This window comes from Sabethes cyaneus, chromosome 3 (assembly GCF_943734655.1).
Source record: "Sabethes cyaneus chromosome 3, idSabCyanKW18_F2, whole genome shotgun sequence".
NCBI lineage: Eukaryota > Metazoa > Arthropoda > Insecta > Diptera > Culicidae > Sabethes > Sabethes cyaneus.
Genome location: NC_071355.1, coordinates 3770984 through 3791357, shown reverse-complemented (window position 1 = coordinate 3791357; position 20374 = coordinate 3770984). Strand labels below are relative to the sequence as shown.

General features: G+C 41.0%; 2 protein-coding genes across 6 annotated transcripts in view; both read left to right on the top strand.

The window, feature by feature from the left end:
• Window positions 1-9750, top strand: part of LOC128743373 (uncharacterized) — a 146225-nt gene extending 136475 nt beyond the window's left edge. For all 5 annotated transcript variants that reach the window (XM_053839931.1, XM_053839934.1, XM_053839933.1 and 2 more), the window contains one exon: window positions 7-9750. In XM_053839931.1, the coding sequence (XP_053695906.1) occupies window positions 7-439 (433 nt within the window). In that variant the 3' untranslated portion in view covers window positions 440-9750. The remainder of the gene's footprint in view (window positions 1-6) is intronic.
• Window positions 9751-16464: 6714 nt separating this feature from the next.
• LOC128744116 (uncharacterized protein K02A2.6-like) lies at window positions 16465-17118 on the top strand. The gene has a single exon (XM_053840901.1). The coding sequence runs from the start codon at window positions 16465-16467 to the stop codon at window positions 17116-17118; it is 654 nt and encodes a 217-aa protein (XP_053696876.1).
• The last annotated feature ends 3256 nt before the right edge of the window (window positions 17119-20374 follow it).

The window sequence follows — 20374 nt, the reverse complement described above, 5'->3', positions numbered from 1 at the left end:
TGTCAGCCAAAACATGCCTGTAGCGGACGATCTGGAGGAACAGCGCCGCCAGGCGGGCGTTGATGCGCTGCTCAATCTGGCCGGCATAACCGACTACGCATCGGCCGCAAGCACCATCCAGCAGCACCACCACCAATCATCGTCCCTGAAAAGACCCGCCTCTACACCGTACGATTCCGGTCACCAGTCGCCGTACCAGCAGGCGTCTACGGCGGTGGCGGCAGCAGCAGAGAGTACGCCTCCGTCCGGCTACAGCAGCGTGCTGGTAGCCGGTGGTGGTCAAGCGGCGACGACGGCTCAGCAGCCATCGTTCCGCAGCAACTACTACATGCCCGACGATCTGAGCCAGTATTCATCGCCATCGCCGCCGAAGAAGAGCAAACCGTCGTCGGCTCGGATGCTGAAAAAGTTCAAGAAGAAGGCCTCCTGGGTGCGGTAATATAGTGCCGAAAGTCGACGCACCGGTGGCGCCGGCGCCGGTGTCGGTGACGGTCGGGGGTCGCGGGGGGTTGCCGCTACTGGTACCGAACAGTAACCGGGGGTTTGTTTTGTCCGGTAAAGCAAGCTTGTTTTGGGAGGTTCCGCTGCACAGGTTTTTCAGAAAAAATAATTTTTTTTTTGATTTTGCACATCCAAGGAGGCTTGTTTCGGCGTCTATGCATTTGACGTTTGACTCGAAAGGCGTTCATTTTGTGAAACGTGTTTTTCTCAAGTGATTACAAGTGCAACTCTTATCGGCTATTTTGAGTTTTTTTTTGTAAAAACTTGCCATGCTTAGTTTGGACAATTTCAGGTCGAAGTTTCTTTGCTTTGCTTTTGCTTTTTTTTGTATTAACGAGGCTTTAACCGTTATGGTCATTCGCCTCGGTATGGTAATTAAATTTCCTCTTCTAGTCCTATAGCCGTAATGAATTTCAAAACCTTTTCCTCTCTTTCCTCACCATAGTTTAATATCTCGCAGAGGTTATCTTCAAGGCCTATATTTTTCGTACATGACTCGAGTTTTTGGCAATCCACTAAAATATGTTGGACTGATAGTGACGCAGCTGGCGGAATCCGTGAATAAGACTGCCTTGTCCCCAATTCAAACGGACTCTAAAGCCACACAAATTGCTTTGGCCTCAGCGGGAAAAATGGAGCAACCGGTGGGTAATTTAGCGCATTTTTTCTGACCGTCACTATCCAAAAAGCCGTCTGTGAAGATTTTGTTGTGGTTCTTATATTTTGTTTTGTACCAATTCGTTAATAAGGGATCTGGTTTTGTTAGGGGGGTCACCTAGTTTGAATTTACTTTTGATAGACAGGTCTATTGGAGTATCTGATACTGAGTGTCAGTACTTTCTTGTGGGTAGAGGAAAATGCTCGACCGGAGGGAGAGTCAGCTCTGTGAAGTTCTCTTCCAGTTTGGACGATTTGGAAATTAATTTAATGCATGCGGAGGAGTTCAAAGGTCAGCTCACCTGATTCAGCATAGAGGGACGCTGTTGTAGATCGATTCCATCCGCTTCTTTGGCATGTAGGGGTTTCAGAAAGAAGGAATGTTTTCTATGGTGTACTGAGACCTTCGCCACTTCGAAGGCAAGTGACAATTGTCGTTTTGAGTCACGTGACTCACAGAATAAGGGTGAATGATCTCTCTCGATGTTACGGCCTTATTCCCGAGCGTCCCTGTGAAAGAGTCGATAAACATCTTGGAAGATTGCTTATTGAAACAACATTGGGGATAACGCATGGGGGAAAAAGGTAGGAGCTGGCTTCCCAAGTGACAATTCATGTTTTATTACAGTCCTATGATGGGGTTTATGACCAAAATTGGCCATGAAAACGGCAATAAGTGTGCAATAACACTTGGGTTGAAGCTGAAGGTTGTGTATGGAGGCGAACTATTTCACATTCAGGGGAAGAAACTACTACGAACAGTTGAATGGTGCACCAATGGGCAACCCACTATCTCCATTTCTCTACGAACTGTTTATGGCTAACCTAGAGAGTACGAAGGAACTAAACCAGTTACTCAAGAGAAGATGGTGGCTATACGTCGACGACATTTTCGGCATAACCGAAAAGAAGAACTGGCACAAGAACCAGTTGGCACAAGAACCGGTGCAAGCTGGATTCGCCGAAGGAAGGATGTTGGCGTTCCAACCCGATTATATGTCTTCGCCGGAAAAATGATCGTTTTACAACTCCCGATCTGAATGCATGTTGACGGCGAACAAGGTGGTTTCCAGTCTAAAAAAGTGTGGTTAGTCTTCGGTTTTCGGTCGGCCTTTCCAGCTTCGGTATCCAGCTGGATCCATATGTGTCTTCAGAAGTGGTATTCAAGGCTGTTGCTTCCAACCTTCCAGGAGCGTTCTTCCTGTCGATTTGCATTCCTTCGGATACCCCTCCTTATTAAGTCGTTACATTCTGCAGATTTTCCCTTAGCTTCGTAGTGGGCGAAGCTAAACTCGGCCATAGGAAAAGGAGTATTAATGTGTTCATTCTGCCCAGTATTCGAGATCCACTGGTTCTTGGTTCACTTTGAAGAGTCCTGTGCTGCCAGCCAGTCGTATGGCGGCCAAAACAGCCTTGGTGAATAACCAGTTTATAGCCTTGCTGCCTAAGTTTAGGTTCGGGGATGCCCACTTTCGGGATCACTTAGTAATGGTTAACGTTCCTGACCAGTTTTGGTAGCACTTGTTCGCTGACCGCCGCGGCATGTCGATAGTAGACTTGGAGTTTTCCCGGAAGAAGATGGAAGAACTGCCTCGTTCCTTCTGTCGAACACTTTTAACTTCACTGTTTGATTACTGGTTGAAATTGAATTCAGCTCGGCTGAATTAGCACTGAGATGGTTCGAATTATTCAACCAATCTTGATTTCCGCCGGAGATTTTTCGTCCCGAGTCCCGAGATTACCTATATGTCTTTTACTAATTGTTGCAATGACACTGCTATCAAAATGTTTTTCGAAGTTAAATTTTCACACAATTGGTATACCGAGAACCAACCGAACAACCGCTACCAGTTCGGTTGGTGATCGTTTCCCCAGTAGTGCCGGTTTTTTGAAAAAGGGTTAATGGTTAAAATGGATTGGATGACATTGGGACTTGATTTGGAACTCGGTTTGAACCTGAATCGGGACTTGATTTAAGGCCTGGTTTGGTAAATGATTTGGGACATGCTTTGGCCCTGATTTGAGGCTTGATTTGGAACTGGAGCTGAGCTATAGTTCAATAGAAATGAAATTTGGGGCTTATTTTGGCTCTAGTTTGGGACTCGGTATAGGAATAGTTTTTGCACTTCATTTGAGATCTGGTTTGGGACATGATTGGCGACAGGATTTTGAAGCTGATTTGGAACAACTTCTGGGTCTTGGTTTTGGGACATGATTTGGGACATATTTTGGACCTTATTATGGGCTTTGTTTGTATCTAAATTTGAGACTTGTTTCGGATCTAGTGTGGGACTTGGGACATGCTTTTAAATCCGATATGAGATTCGCTTGACTTGGTACTCATTTTGGTCTTGATTTGGGACACGTTTTGCACCTGATTTGAGGCTTGATTTGGGATTGGAGCTGAGTCCTAGTTTAAGAGCTGATTTGGGACTCGCTATGGGACTAGTTTTTGGACTTCATTTGAGACCTACTTTTGGGACTTGATTTGGGACATGTTTTGGACCTTATTATGGACATTGTTTGTATCTAAATTTGGGACTTGTTTCGGATCTAGTTTGGGACTTGGGAGCTGGTTTTAAATCTGATATTAGACTCGCTTGACATGGAACTCGTTTTGGTCTTGATTTGGGACATGTTTTGGCCCTGATTTGAGGCTTGATTTGGAACTGGAGCGGAGCTATTGTTTAAGAAATGATTTGAGGCTTATTTTGGCTCTAAGTTGGGACTCGGTATAGGAATAGTTTTTGGACTTCGTCTTGGTTTTGGGACATGATTTGGGACATGTTGTGGACCTGATTTGAGGCTTAATTTGGAACTGGAACCTAGTTTAAGAGCTGATTTGGGACTCGGTGTGGGACTAGTTTTTGGACTTAATTTGGCATAATTTGAGACCTGGTTTTGGGACATGATTTGGACATTATTATGCACTTTGTTTGTATCTAAATTTCTGACTTGTTTCAGCTCTAGTTTGAGACTTGGGCCCTGGTTTTAAATCTGATATGAGTCTCGCTTGACTTGGGACTCGTTTTGGTCTTGTTTTGGGACATGTTTTGGTCCTGATTTGAGGCTTGATTTGGAACTGGAGCTGAGTCATTGTTTAAGAAATGATTTGGGGCTTATTCTGGCTCTAAGTTGGGACTCGGTATAGGAATAGGTTTTGGACTTTATTTGAAATCTGCTTTGGGACATGATTGGGGACAGGATTTTGAAGCTGATTTTTGACAACTTGGGTCTTGGTTTTGGGACATGTTTTGGACCTTATTGTGGACTTGATTTGTACCTAAATTTGCGACTTGTTTCGGATCTAGTTTGGGATTTCGGACCTGGTTTTAACCCAAGTAGCAATTTGAGTTTTATTCCACTCTTATTGCAGTTTTCATGACCAATTTTGGTCACCAGAACTGTCATAAGTTTGTAATAAAACCAGGATTGTTGCTTGGGAAATCCGATATGAGACTCGCTTGACTTGGGACCTGTGTTGGGACTCGTTTTGCACCTGATTTGAGGCTTGATTTGGAACTGGAGCTGAGACCTAGTTTAAGAGCTGATTTGGGACTCGGTATGGGACTAGATTTTGGACTTAATGTGAGACCTGGTTTGGGACATGATTTGGGATATGTTTTGGACCTTATTATGGACTTTGTATCTAAATTTGGAACTTGTTTCGGATCTAGTTTGGGACTTGGGACCTGTTTTTAAACCCGATATGAGACTTAATTGACTTGGGATCTGATTTGGGACATGTTTTGAAGCTAACGTGACCCTTAATTTGAGACCTGATTTGGGGCTTGATTTGGGACTTGATTTAAGGCCTGGTTTGGAACATGATTTGGGATTGGTTTGGTCCTGATTTGAGACACGTTTTGCACCTGCTTTGAGGCTTGATTTGGAACTGGAACCGAAACCTAGTTTAAGAACTGATTTGGGACCCGGTATGGGACTAGTTTTTGGACTTTATTTGAGACCTGGTTTTGGGACTAGATTTGGAACATGTTTTGGACCTTATTATGGACTTTGTTTGTATCTAAATTTGGGACTTATTTCGGATCTAGTTTGGGACTTGGGACCTGCTTTTAAATCCGATATGAGACTCGCTTGACTTGATACTCATTTTGGTCTTGATTTGGGACACGTTTTGCACCTGATTTGAGGCTCAATTTGGAATTGGAGTTGAGTCCTAGTTTTAGAGCTGATTTGGGACTCGGTATGGGACTAGTTTTTGGACTTCATTTGAGACCTGGTTTGGGACATGATTTGAGACTTAGTTTTGGGACATGATTTGGGACATGTTTTGGACCTTATTATGGACTTGATTTGTACCTAAATTTGCGACTTGTTTCGGATCTAGTTTGGTACTTGAGACCTGGTTTTAACCGAAGTAACAATTTGAGTTTTATTCCACTCTTATTGCAGTTTTCATGACCAATTTTGATCACCAGAACCATCACAAGTTTGTAATAAAACCAGGATTGTTACTTGGGAAATCTGATATGAGACTCGGTTGGCTTAGGCCCTGTTTTGGGACTCGTTTTGGCCCTGATTTGAGTCTTGATTTGGAACTGGAGCTGAGACCTAGTTTAAGAGCTGATTTGGGATCCGGTATTGGATTAGTTTTTGGACTTCATTTGAGACTTGGATTTGGGACATGATTTGTGACTTGGTTTTGGGACTTGAAGCGGGACATGATTTAGACCTTATTATGGACTTTATTTGTATCAAAATTTGCGACTTGTTTCGAATCTAGTTTGGGACTTGGGACCTGGTTTTAAATCTGATATGAGACTCGCTTGACTTGGGACCTGATTTGGGACGTGTTTTGAAGCTAACGTGAGCCTTAGTTTGAGACCTGATTTGGAGCTTGATTTGAGACTTGATTTAAGGCCTGGTTTGGAACATGATTTGGGACTCGTTTTGGGCCTGATTTGGGACATGTTTTGCACCTGATTTGAGGCTTGATTTGGAACTGGAACTGAGACCTAGTTTAACAAATGATTTGGGGCTTGTTTAGGCTATCTTTTGGGACTTAATTTTGGACTTCATTAGTGATCTGTGAATGCGTTCTTTTCCTTCTGGTTTTTCTTTGCTGGCGTAATGAAACCAGACTCTTTCAAACCATCCAATTTAGCCTCAATCTTTTCTATGGATATGAATGAAACGGAACGTCTCGGTTCGAAGACAGGTCTGGCGTCTGGCTTGAGATATAGGCGAATCTTCATCTTCTTACAGTATCTAAGTCTAGGGGCTTGAACACATTAGGTTGATCAGCACCACCATAGACTTAGCTCTGATTTGGGACTCGAACTTGGTTTGGGACATGATTTGATTTGACCTTGTTTAGGATATGATTTGGGACAAGTTTTGGATATGATTTGGGCCTTGATTTGGGACTGCATTCGAGCCTTGGTCTAGGACATGATTTGAGATTTGGGTCTTGGTTTGGGACATGATTTGGGACTTTGCCTTTGGATTCGTTTTTGAGACTTGATCTAAGATCTAGTTTTGGACTTGGTTTGGGACATGTTTTGGACCTTATTATGGACTTGATATGTATCTAAATTTGGGACTGTCTCGGACTTGCTTGACTTGGGACTTGTTTTGAGAATCGTTTTGTTCCTGATTTGGGACATGTTTTGAAGCATACATGAGACTTGATTTGAGACATGATTTTGGACTTGATTTAAGGCCTGGTTTGGAACATGATTTGAGACTCGTTTGATCCTGATTTGGGATATGTTTTGCACCTGATTTGAGGCTTGATTTGGAACTGGAGCTGAGACCTGGTTTAAGAAATGATTTGGGGCTAGTTTAGGCTCTTATTTGGGACTTATTTGTGAATTTCATCAGGGATCCGTGAATGCGTTCTTTTCCTTCTGGTTTTTCTTTACTGGCGTAATGATACCCGATTCTTTCAAATGACCAGCGGCTTGAACACATTAGCTTGATCAGCACACCACAATAGACTTGGCTCTGATTTGGGACTCGGACTCGGTTTGGGACATGATTTGATTTGACCTAGGACAAGTTTTGGATATAGTTTGGGCCGTAATGTAGGACTGCATTCGAGCTCTAGTCTAGCACATGATTTGAGATCTGGGGTGACATTGCGCATCTCGTTTCGAGCGATATTGGTTCGTTTCGACCACGTTAAACAAATGGGCGTCTCGAACCAAAATCACTCGAAACGAGAATCGCAATGTCACCCCTGATTTGGGTCTTGGTTTGGGACATGATTTGGGACTCATTTTTGCCTTATTTAAGACCTGGCTTGGGAGCGATTGCTGCTTTTCAACTAGTCGATTGTCCTGCTTGAAGTTCAGTAACGTTTTACAATCTTCCACTACTTTTTCCGGGGAGATGTCTTCTATCTTGTTCAGTTCGTTTATCAACCTCATTGGCATGTCTGAGTCTCGGGGTAATTTCTATTCTAACCGACATTAAATGACATTAAATGTTTGAACTACATTGAACTTTGAACTATGCTTCTGATAAGTCTAGCAATGTTAATTCCACACACGCTTAATTTACTTTGCACGAATTGTCCAAAGGCACAAATAACGGCGTTGAAAAACAAAAACTGGAGATCCACTAAGTCTGTTTTGGCGCTGATGACGCCCGGATAAAATTAGCAGTGGAAAGGCGCTCACAAAAGCTAAGGCGCTCATAAAAGGCGCTTTAGTCACTCACGGGTAGGTGCCCATCAAAGGAGGCATGTTTCACGGACTCTTTTTTATGTGACGTCTGACGGAGCATTGTTTTCATTTGGTGAAAAGTGTTTTTTGTTTTCAAATGGTTATTTTCAATCGGCATTTGTCGTTTTTTTAATTGCCCTGCTTGCTTGAAGTACATATTTGCAAAATGAAAAGGACATTTGAAGCTTTAGACTTCACACTTTCAACTGGCACTTGCACCGATTCATCATCCTTTTGGGTTTCTTCAACAATATCCTCCACAAGTTCTGAAACTGGAAACGCAAACTATTGTAGACGAAAGTTAAAAATCAAAAGTCAAAAGCACTGAACTAAAAATGCAAAGCAGATTAATTGACCATCAAATTTGGGAAGCTATAACAAGTGCAAGTTTTGCTGACTATTTTTGTGCTTTTTGCTGTATTTAGTTTGCATAGGTGTTTACTTGCAGGTAAATCGTGGATTTCATAGAAAAACAAAAATAGAATTCATAGAAAAATTTGGAACAATCTATCGACATATTTTCGGACAATTTTATTCTAACCTCTACGCATTTGATTTGCTCTGAAACGAGAAAAGTTTTCCTAACATTCAGTTAAGTAATGTGTATTTTCTCTACAAACGGATTCATATTTAAATTATTTGCCGAGTTCAGCATGTTGGTGGACTTTTTGCTAGTTATAATTAAATCTGTCAAGCGTGAAAAACGTTTGGCAAGAAGTGGTAGCAAAAAGTGGAATTGGAAATGTTCCCATATTGTTTCAAACTTCTCTTTAGTGGTTCGACCTGTGCACAGCCGGAAAACCTCCCCCCGTTCGAATGCCAGTAAGCGTACCAGCGCAGCCAACTGCGCCGCAACCCATTTAGTCCCTTCTTCCCTTAAAAAAAATACGACACCCCCTAACTTTAATCCTGCTGTAGTTTGTAAAACGAAGCAAAACAAAACCAGAACAGTGTGCAGGGAGACAAAGAAGAAACGTAAATTTCCGCCTGTAAGAAACAAAAAAAAAACAAAAAACGGAAATTCATTACCAATTAATTACAGAGAGAGAGAGTGGAGCCTTGGTTTAGATATTCATTTTTAGTCCTAAGCCTATGTATGTATGTATGTATACAGACAGTAGAGAAAGTATTTCAAAAAAAGTTACAAGGAAAAATTTGGCGCTAAAATTCCAACAGAAAACTTTACGTTGTTGAGCGCGCGCCAGTGTTGAAGGCGAAAAATGAAAAACGAAAAAAAAACATATTTAATTTACACTTCAAACGAACCAAAATTGCATTTTTTTTCTGTTGAAAAAGTTATTATTTATTTAAGCCGTTAGTTATAAAGACAACAAACAAAAACAAAACAAAAAAAAGAAAAGAACAACAGAAAACAGTAAATAGAGCTATTATTATAGAGTGTTTGTTTCTAATTCTAGTACTCGAGAGTGTGGATTACGAGTCCCTTTGTTTAGTTTAGCTGTTAGACTATCACGATTACCGTGGGAAAATGAAGGAAAAGAAATTCTTAGAATATTGAACTTAGTCACTCGCGCCTTTGATTTTTACTAGAAACTATTATAGGACTATTTTTTTCTACATGCTAACTATTGTAAACAAAACAAAAAGCTAAAGGATGTGGGGGTCACCTAAGTGTAGATAAGTGATAACACATCGTAAAAACACACACCGACACACACATACAGTTACAGACACACGCCGCACACTCGCGCCGTAAACGCCGCGAGTGTGGTAAAGCGCGAAGCAAGCATGATTTAAGTTAAAGTTTAGTGGTTAGTGGATGCTGTACGTTAACAATAAATCAAACGAAGTAAACAAAAAAAAGAAAGAAACAAACAAACCAACAAACGCGTCATGTCATTGACGCGAAGGCCGCGCTTGCGAAAAAAAAAATCAGAAACCGAAGCAAGCCGCGAGCCGGTTGTTTATGTTGTGCTTTTTCGGTGTAAGATTTAGACGTTTGCTTAACGAAAAACTTCTGTTGTAAATTTTGTTTTGTTTTTATTGCCTTATTTTGTTTTTTTTTATTACTCTAAAGTCAATTTACAAGCGTTTGTTGCTAGAATGCTAGAATTTGTTAAGAATTTGTGCTAAGCCGCGGGCAGTTGTACGTGAGAAAGAGAGAGAGAGGGAGAGCAGGGTAGGATTTCAAAGTTGAGGTTAGTTTCTATATGAGGTAACATGTAACTATTAGTGCACTCACTGTTAAGGGAATTTGTTCGTTTTTCGAGCGTGGCTGTCGCACGGAACAGCCACGGAAGCAGAAATTTTTCTTACTGAATCATTAATAAGTAAGTAATAATGAAAATATCATTTATTGAATTGACGTTTTGGTTGTTTTATTTTTTCGTTCTCTCAGAAAGCCGCTTAACAAGCTCGAATCTATTGTGAAACAAAAAAACACAGGAAAGTTTTCGCTACTTTATCATGCGCTGAACAATCATATTTCACTTCTAAAGCTAACGAATCAGTACTGAGTATAAAATACCACAACTTATCTAGATAAGTCATCAAATCATTGCGCCTAACTACGCCTGTTGCCTAAACCTAGGGAGTATCTTTCCGAAGGAAAGTGCACCAATAAAAAAAAAAAAGATTTTGATGTTGATCTCACTAGGAGTTACATACTTATTAGCACTTAGCATTCAGCGGACAGCTGAAGCAATTCAGAAGTAAGACACATCGTAGAACACACTTTTGCAAGAGCATCGAAGATGCTTTCGAACGAAATAGATGTGCCAAATCTCAACAACAAAAACAACAACACCGTGAACTATTGTCTCACAAAACCAGAAGAAGCAGAAGAAAAACACTAGTAGCCTTCGTTTTAGCGCCTCGTTGTTAGTAGAAATTAGGAAATTTGTTTCCCTAGGTTCTTTGCTGTTGCAGATTTCACGTAGTACCGGGAGTCCTCCGCGAGGACTAACCAAAAAAAACTGCTGTTTCATCTATAATCTATTGTTATATAGTCTTCCAGATGTATATTTACACAAGTAACACGTACATGGTAGGTTACCTATTGGCGAACGCAAAGCATTGCATAAAAATAAAACACAGGAACACTTACTCACACTCACTTGCAGAAAAAAATAACATGTTGAATATGAAAAAAAAAACTTAATTATTTAGAGAGCTACCAAATGTTAACATGAACAAGTAAACTAAATACCCTCTGCTTAGAACGAAACAATCTAAACAATAATTCTAAACGAATAAACCCTTAAACTACTGGAAAACGTATTACCTTTACGCTTCAAAGTTACACCACCTCGTGTATAAGAGAGTTATAACAAAACACACACACAAACATACTCATTTACTCATATGATGAAACACTCGAATCGGGTATCGAAAAAACAAAAAAAGAAAAGCAAAGCTGTAAGTAGCACACGGGAACCGCTCCGGAATAAAACAAAACAAAAAATTATAGAAGCTAAAACATCAAACAAAACAAAGTAAAATAATATTAATGATTAAAATAAAAACACTAAATAGACTGCACACGAACTTTACATAAACACACAGCCACACTCTGAGAGGCAACAAACGAACGACACAACATTGTTCTTACGACAGCAACAAACGCGATCGGCCGGGACAAGTTACCGTTACAAAGCAAGTCAAAAAAGTAGCAAAATCACACGCTGTTCCAGCGTTGTTGGGTGAACGCAGAAAGAAGGAGAGAAACCGTAGTAGGACTAGCTGATGAATAAAAAGAAAACCAACAAAAGAAGCAATATTACTACCAAGTAGTTTGGTTGACTGTTTTTTTTTCTTCTTATTTCACTCTCTTGCGACACGGTGAGGAAGCGTATGATGATAAGTTTCCCATTAAATCACTTCGTTTAACTGAATCGTACGCCGCCTTGAAGTCGAAAGTAAACAACAACATGGTTGGTTCGCACTGGTATTCATGAACAAAGGTTACCTGCAATGGTTTCAGTGTCTTTCCCTCTGCTTGGCCGGTATCACAGTTGCAGCCAACATGTAAGCTCTGGCGCAATTCTTCTCGTCTGTCACTGGCGCTGGCAGCCTGGCACTCAACGTCAAATCACTCACCCGGAAGAGGCTGTGGCTCCACTGTGGGATCCACTGCTAAATACATCAGCTCGGCCACCGAGACGCGCAACCACCGCTATCTGTATTTCGAACGGATTAAAGTTTTTTCGAACGAAATTTCCGTCAGCAAAATCAAATGCGAAACAAGTCGAACGAAATACGGAATAGGGGTGAACGGCTCTACAATTGAGCAGGTATGTGTTACGACCACAATTTGTGGAGGGAAATTTTCGTTGTGTGCCGTTTATTTGCCGCCGGACAAAAGCCGTGAGGTTGCAGCTTTCGAACAACACATTCCATCGATCGATTTAAGAATCACACGTAGCAACATCCTTCCCCTCGTGTCGCTCGAACCTTGTTCGACGTCACAATCTCTTCTGTCTACACCATCGCATTTGCACGATTGTCTCCTCCGCCTTCAGCATCACCAATAATATCAAGAACTGCAAGTTTACATGCTGGTCTCTGTAAAACTACAGAGGATGTCTCCACGTCCACGCGACGTGCTACCCCATCTATTCCTGGGTAGGTACGAATCACACGTCCTCTGAGCCACTGATTTCGTACTCCCTTTGATTGGGGGCACCTCTTGGAACCATTTAGTCCGTCTAGAGATCATTGGCAAGTATTCGACTATCCACCGACTCCAAAAAAACATCCAGCATGCGTTGTAACAGCATCCAACTTTTCATTATGGCCGTCTTGGCGTCTACGGGAACCTTGGTCAACTGTCGAATACCACTCGAGCTTAGCATGAGAAAGGTATTCGGAGTCAATGCTGGCTTCTCTTCGTTTTCCAGTGGCACATAAGTATTGGTTGTGAATTAACCATCTGAGCTGTTTCTGATAGCAACGTCATGAAGGATTCGTCGTCTAGCTTTCGTGATGAAGGTAATGCTCCCAATGCTGTCTTTACTGACCGCACCATCCTCTCCCAATATCCACCCATCTGGGGGAGCCGAAGGAGGGTTGAACCGTCATTTCGCGTTCGCATCAGTAAACGTACTCTGAATTTTTGGTCGCAGATGGCGGCCAACGTTGTTTGCTTGGGGACGAAACGGCTTGGTGTTTTGCAAGTTGGTCTACAAGTAAACAATGTGGAGCAAACTCTAAAACCTTTAACAAAAATTGAGGGAATCAAAGCACATATTCACATACAGGCTCAAGCAGTTCCCATTTTCCAACCACTGCGACGAATTCCGGTTCCCTTGGAATAGACAGTTGAAAGGAAATTGGATCAATTGTTGAAGCGAGACATCCTTGAACAGAAACAGGGACCTACAATATGGGTATCACCTCTAGTGGTGGTTGGCGAGGCCAACGGAGAACCACGTTTGTGTTTAGATCTCCCTCGCGTCAACGAAGTGGTTTAAAGAGAACATCCTCCCATGCCTATCATCGATGATCAGATCGCACGCTTAGGAAGAGGATCCGTGTGGAGTAAACTGGATATCTTAGAGGCGTTCCATCAGATTGAACTGGCGGAGGACTCGAGGGACATAACAACTTTTATTACAACCCGGGGACTATTGCCATTTGGACTGATAACAGCACCCGAATTATTCCAAAAAGCAATGGACGAAATACTCTCAGGATGCGAAGGGACACAATGGTATCTCGACGACATAGTCGTAGAAGGAAAGGATTTGGCGGAACACGATAATCGCCTGGAACAGGTAGTTTAAATCTGACGGTCATAATACGTAACGTTATTAATAAATAGATATGCATCATTGTTAATTTTTTTTCTATTTTATTAAGAAACTAGCTGACCCGACAAACTTCGTATTGCCACAAATTAATCTGTGTTGTACATAAATCATGAATCTCGGATGATCTTTGTCACAATCTCGAGTTTTGCAAGCCCCGCTGTGGGCGGCGCTTCCGACGGCGGGTCACCGGCAACACTCGCGACCGTCTCGTCCTGAATGATCTAGTGTTACTATAGATAGTTTTTGTGGTCTTGTATTGACTAATGTTTGATGGAAGAGTCTCGAATTTCTCGAGTTCGATTAGTTTTTGAGTTTCGCAAAAAATTCTGTTTTATTTGTATGAGTCCATATCCCCCTCCCACAGGGGTGAGAGGTCTCTAACGATCGTAAAATAAATTCAAGACTCCAAAATCTCCCACATGCCAAATTTGGTTCCATTTGATAGATTAGTTCTCGAGATAAGAAGAAATTTGCATTTCATTTGTATGGAAGCCCACCCTCTTAAAGGGGAGATGGGCCACAACTCGCTTTCTAAAGAAGAGAGGGGTCTCAATTCACCATAGAAAAAAATCTTGCGTCCAAAACCACTTACATGTCAAATTTGGTTCCATTTGCTTGATTAGTTCTCGAGTTATGAGGAAATTTGTTTTTCATTTGTATAGGAGCCCCCCTCCTCTTAAAGTGGGGATATCCATAGAAAATATACCATAGAAAACATTCTTGCCTACAAAAACACCCACATGATAAATTTGGTTCCATTTGCTTGATTAGTCCTAGAGTTATGAGGAAATTTGTATTTCGTTTGTATGAGAGCCCCCCCTCTTAAAAAGGTAAGGGGTCCTAATTCATCATAGAAAAAATGGTTGCCTCCAAAAACACCCACATGCCAAATATGGTTCCATTTGCTTGATTAGTTCTCGAATTATGAGGAAATTTGTATTTCATTTGTGTAGAAGCACCCTCTCTTAAAGTTGGGAGGGGTCCTAATTCACCATAGAAAATATTTTTGCCTCCAGAAACCTCCACATGCCAAATTTGGTTCTATTTGCTTGATTAGTTCTCGAGTTATAAGGAAATTTGAATTTCATTTGTATAGGAGCCCCACCTCATAAAATGGGTAGGGGTCCCAATTCATTATAGAAAAAATTTTGTCTCCAAAAACCTCCACATGCCAAATTTGGTTCCATTTGCTTAATTACTTCTCGAGTTATGAGGAAAATTGTGTTTCTTTGGTACAGGAGCCCCCCCCCCTCTTAAAGTGGGGAGGGGTCCTAATTTACTATAGAAAATATTCTTGCCCTGGAAAACCTTCACATGCCAAATTTGGTTCCATTTGCTTGATTAGTTCTCGAGTTATGAGGAAATTTGTATGGAAGCCCCCCTTTTTAAAGAGGAGAGGAGTTATAATTCCCCTTATAAAGAGGGGAGGGGTCTCAATTTACATTAAATAAATTCTTGTCACCGAAAACACCCACATGCCAAATTTTGTTCTATTTTCTTGATTAGTTGTTGAGTTATGCAGAAATTTGTGTTTCATTTGTATGGGAGCCCCCCCTCATAGTGTGGGGAGGGGTTTCTAACCATCACTAAAACCTTTCCTGGCCCCAAAAAACCTCTACATGCATATTTTCATGCCGATTGGTTCAGTAGTTTTCGATTCTATAAGGAACATACGGACAGACAGACAGACAGACAGACAGACAGACAGACAGACAGACAGACAGAAATCCTTCTTTATAGATATAGATATGACATACGAATGTAAGATATTTAAAATTTGCAGGTATTGTCGCGACTAAAAACCGGTGCGTAAAACTCAATTGGACGAAATGCCAATTTAGAGTCACTGAGTTGGATTTCTTAGGTCACAAAATCTCACAAAATGGTGTAAGCCCTGCTGAATCAAAAATATGTACGAACGTTAATGGCTTTTAGGGAACCACAACATGAAGCTGAGGTACGTAGCTTCCTAGGCTTAGCAAACTACATGAACAAATTTATTTATTTGGCTACAATTGACGAACCTTTACGAAAGCTGCTTTTAAAGGAAACGAAGTTTGAATGGACAGATAAGCATTCACAATCATTTTTAGCCATAAAAACAGCTATGGGTAATGCCGGAAATCTTGGGTTCTATAAAGTCGAAGATCGTACTGTCGTGATAACTGAACTCCGGTGGTTCAGTTTGATAGCTTTAATAACACATCGTATAGTAAGTTTCGCATCAAAGTCTCTTACAGAAACTGAATGTCGATATTATTAAACCGAAAAAGAGGCTTTAGCAATTGTTTGGAGTGTGGAACATTTTCGGTTTTACCTTCTAGGGAAATCATTTGAGATTTTTACTGATTGCAAAGCACTAAGTTTTCTATTTTCTAAACGCTCTAAACCGTGTACCCGAATCGAACGTTGGGTTTTAAGTCTTCAAGCGTTTGATTATACAGTAGTGCACAAGCCAGGTAAACGTAACGTGGCTGATTCTATTTCTCGTCTTGCTGTGCAGGATCCTATGCCGTTTGATGCTCTAGATGAAATTATTACTCGGAAAATAACTCTAGCTGCTACCAGTTCTGCAATACTAGCGAGGAAAGATATATATGAGTTCTCAAAAACAGATGATGAAATAGGCGGAATCATAGAAATCCTGAAAACCGGTGATATAAGTAAATTACCTATTGAATATTGCGAATGAGTTATGTAATTTTGAAGGGGTTCTGTTAAGAGGTGACCGTATAGTGATCCCAAGCGCTCTCAGAGACAAGGTCTTGAAAACAGCACATGAGGGACATTCCGGTATTACAATGATGAAGAATCACATGAGATCGAATGTTTGGTGACCAAAAATGGGTGTGGCTATAGAGGGGTTGGTGCGAAACTGTAGAGGCTGTACATTAGTTTCGGCACCGGAAGCTCCAGAGCCAATGCATCGCAGTAAACTGCCCTGTTCTCCTTGGAATACGGTAGCTCTTGACTTTTTGGGACCTCTTCCAGAAGGTCAACATCTGCTTGTTATAATCGACTGCTACAGTAGATATATGGAGGTGTGTGAAATGGAATCAATCACTGCAAACGACATAATACGGGAGTTATCTATCACGTTCAGTAGATACGGTATTCCTGATTCTATAAAGGCAGATAATGCACCACAGTTGAATTCTGATTGTAACGAATTTCGAATGTGCTGTACAGAAAACGGCATAAGACTGCTAAACACTATCCCATACTGGCCACAGTTGAACGGGGAAGAGGAACGGCAAAATCGCTCGATCCTGAAACGGCTTAGAATTGCGCAGGAGTTGGGGCAGGATTGGAGGAAAGAGTTGCGTCATTATTTGTTGATCTACCAAGCCACTAAACATCCGTCGACTGGAAAATCACCCGGTGAGCTTATGTTTGGACGTAAAACTAAAAGCAAATTTTCAACGCTTTCGAGTTATCAGGAAGATGATAGCATACGCGAAACAGATGCTGTTTCGAAGGAAAAAGGAAAGGAATAAGCCGAGAGAAAACGTCATGCGGAAGAAAGCGATCTTCAGTGCGGAGATTCTGTGCTAGCAAAACGGATGCGCAAGGGAAACAAACTGGAAAGTGATTTCTCAGAAGAGGAATACATCATACTCCGTAAATCTGGCGCAGATACCACTATTCAATCGAAAGAAACGGGAAAGCAATACCGTAGAAATGCAGCTCACCTAAAGAAGGTCGGAGGACAGCAAACTGCAGTCTCATCCGATTTAAATGATTAGAAAGATATTCAAGTCGAAAAACATGACACAATTCATTCATCTACGACGATGTCGAAACGGAACATTCAACAACCAACAAAATACCGTGATTACGTTGCATATTAGAGGAATAGCAAGCTTATGACTATTGGAATAATAAATTTCATCATATTGTCTAATTTCTATTTTCTTTTATTGTAAAGGGGGGATTGTAGTATATTGCCACACCTCATATCACAATGGCATTGAAAGCCCACACCTCTGCTTAATATCTTGATGATCTGATGGGAGTCGATAAAGAAGAATGAGGGTTTTGAGATGGTAGATGGGGAAACGAAGGACATTCTTGAGTAGGACCGAAACACGGACGGTTTCGTTAACTCGAAATGCAACGTACTGCCGATATCGACGAGTGTTCGATCTAATCCACGATATTACCGTGGTGGAATCGCTCCAAAATTATGTAGGGGAACTGTGGGTAAGATGGACAGGTGGTTGATTCTACCAGTTAAGCATTAAAATTCGTAAATGTTTTGATGGGCATCCAACCATCTTGCTATCTCATGATGTCTAAACGTTTCCATCATCATTTAGAACTTTCTAATTTTGATAACGTACAGAAAAACTAATAATTGGAAATGATTTTGCGTCTGGATGTAACTTTGTTTCCACCGAAATTAAGCTTTTTGAGTGGTTTAGTTCCAAAATGTTGCCCATAGCAGGAAGTATTTCGATTTAATACCTTTTCAAGTAACGTCTGCATTGAAATAATACGTAATTTCAATTTCATTTCACATACTCAAAATACACATTGAAAAACACTTTTTGTTAGATATTTCACTAGCTGCTTTTGAAAACAATATATTGAACTGAAGTAAACTGTATTTAGGTTGTATAAATCATAAGTTCTCTGTACTATGTTGCGGTCGTATCTCGGAATGTAGCAACGAGGGATCTTCACGTCATTCAACCCTTCTAGTGCTTGTAGCCAGAGTTGCCATGCCTTGACGATATCCTGCGGTATCTGCTCATCCCAATCCTCCTTGGCTCTCCACACTTGCACAATCAGTGACCCTACAAGCCCCTAAGGGTCATAAATTTTCATAACAAAGCTCAACATCGCTCGTTTAGTTGGCACAGTCATGTCTTCGATTAATCTTTTGAGATCACCTTGTAGCTTGAGCGCAAAACAAAACACATTTTCTTCCGGCATCCAAGATGGATGGAGATGGCGATCAAGGAGCCGCTCAAATCCACTTTGGTTGTTCAACGACAGATCTTTGACGGTTGCTGGATTGATCTCTCCTATCGCATCCAGTAATCTGGGTCTGTTCGAAACCCAGTTCCGAATGTGGAACCCGGCCTTTTTATGAACCTCCGCCACTTCCAAAGCAAGTTCAATTGCTTCTTCCTCTGTGTCGACGCTGTCTAAGTTGTTAGCCTATAACGCTCAGCGGTTGGGGAGGGGATATGCAGATGGGAAACGAGATAAGTCTCTAAGCTAAATAAATACAAGCACGTAGCTTCACACGTAAACAGCAGACGTCGGATTAAACCATTAATTATGGGTGTGAATCTTACCAAAGGGAAAATATAACCAATTTACCTGATACTGTCGAGGACCAACCGAATAACGAATCAAAATTGCGAGCGAAAATATAACGACGAGGACTGGCAACTCTTTTTTGAGTTCGGGTAGGCGAATATCAAACAGGTATGTAAAATTGCGGATAAAGAGGACTGCATGGAAGTTCCATGCGTAAAGTTTAATCTGCAATATTTTTCATATACTTTGTCGTTACAACCGTCTTAAAAAAATATGCTTCAACTGGTTCAACCCCTTCGAAAATTTTCCCAACACCGGCTAATGACCTCTATATTCAGTTTAAAAAATACAAACAACTCTACAAACCCGCACCGTCTCCAAAATACAATCGAACCAAATTTTCGAATAACATACAAATCTACCATTGATGCATCATCACCGGCATAGTCCTTTCTCAGCTCATTTGAACATCTTCGTTGTTTTTTGATTTCGCTGATTGTTCATATGAAATCTTGCTAAAGTTTCGATTAAAAGATCCATATTTGTTCAATTTTCTCCTGGCTCAGACGCCCATTTTGACAGATCAGTTGTTTACGTTAGAATGCTCTTTCTTCAGAGTTTGATTTCTGTTACAAGAATATACGGTTTTAGGACGGTTTTATGGTAGTATTGTTAAGACAAACCAATCTTGCAGAAGAATGTCATAAATTTTTGTCAAAACATAATAAAGCCTGATAGATTTTACAATGCTCTGATAAAACTACTATAAGAAATGCATAAAACCAATTTGCTATTGGATTGTTACTTGGGTATTACTTGGGTTGTGCGCTCAGGAGTATGGTGTTGGAGTAGTTCCGTAAGTTCGGCAGTAAGAATCCTCAGTTGCGTAGATGTGTTGAAAGTCTCTTGCTAGAAAGTCGGCTAGCAGTTGCAGGTGATTAATGGCCCGGAACATGATGTTCGCTAGCGAGTACACTACTTCGTGGTCCGACGTGGTGCTGCCGGTAAACGTTTTTGAAATTTAATCACCGAACTAGGAGAGTCCGTGATCAACAGGTCAATAGTTGTTGAGGTGTGGTCGGTGATGCGCGTAGGGCCAGTAGGAAGGATTGTTAAGTTGAAAGTATTGTTGATACGATTCAGCTCTGTATGGTTTGCTGTTGGTTGCATCGAGGCAACATTAATATTAAAAGCACCTGTTTTAAATAGTCTGTCGTATTCCCATGTCGAGCAGATCAAGAAGTAGTTTTTCGTAGCACTGCCTAAACCAGCTTTCTGATTGGCTGATTTTATGCGTGCAACTGATAGAAACAAAAATTCATCAGGGAATTCATCACAAGTGTTGCTGGAAACCACAGCAAGCACCGAACCCGTCAAGTTTTTCACGTTGCTAGGTTTTTTAGAATTTGTTTACCGTGCCGTGCCGTGTTTACAAAAAAAAAAACAAACTAAATTGAATTGTAAATGTAATTTGGTCAGATT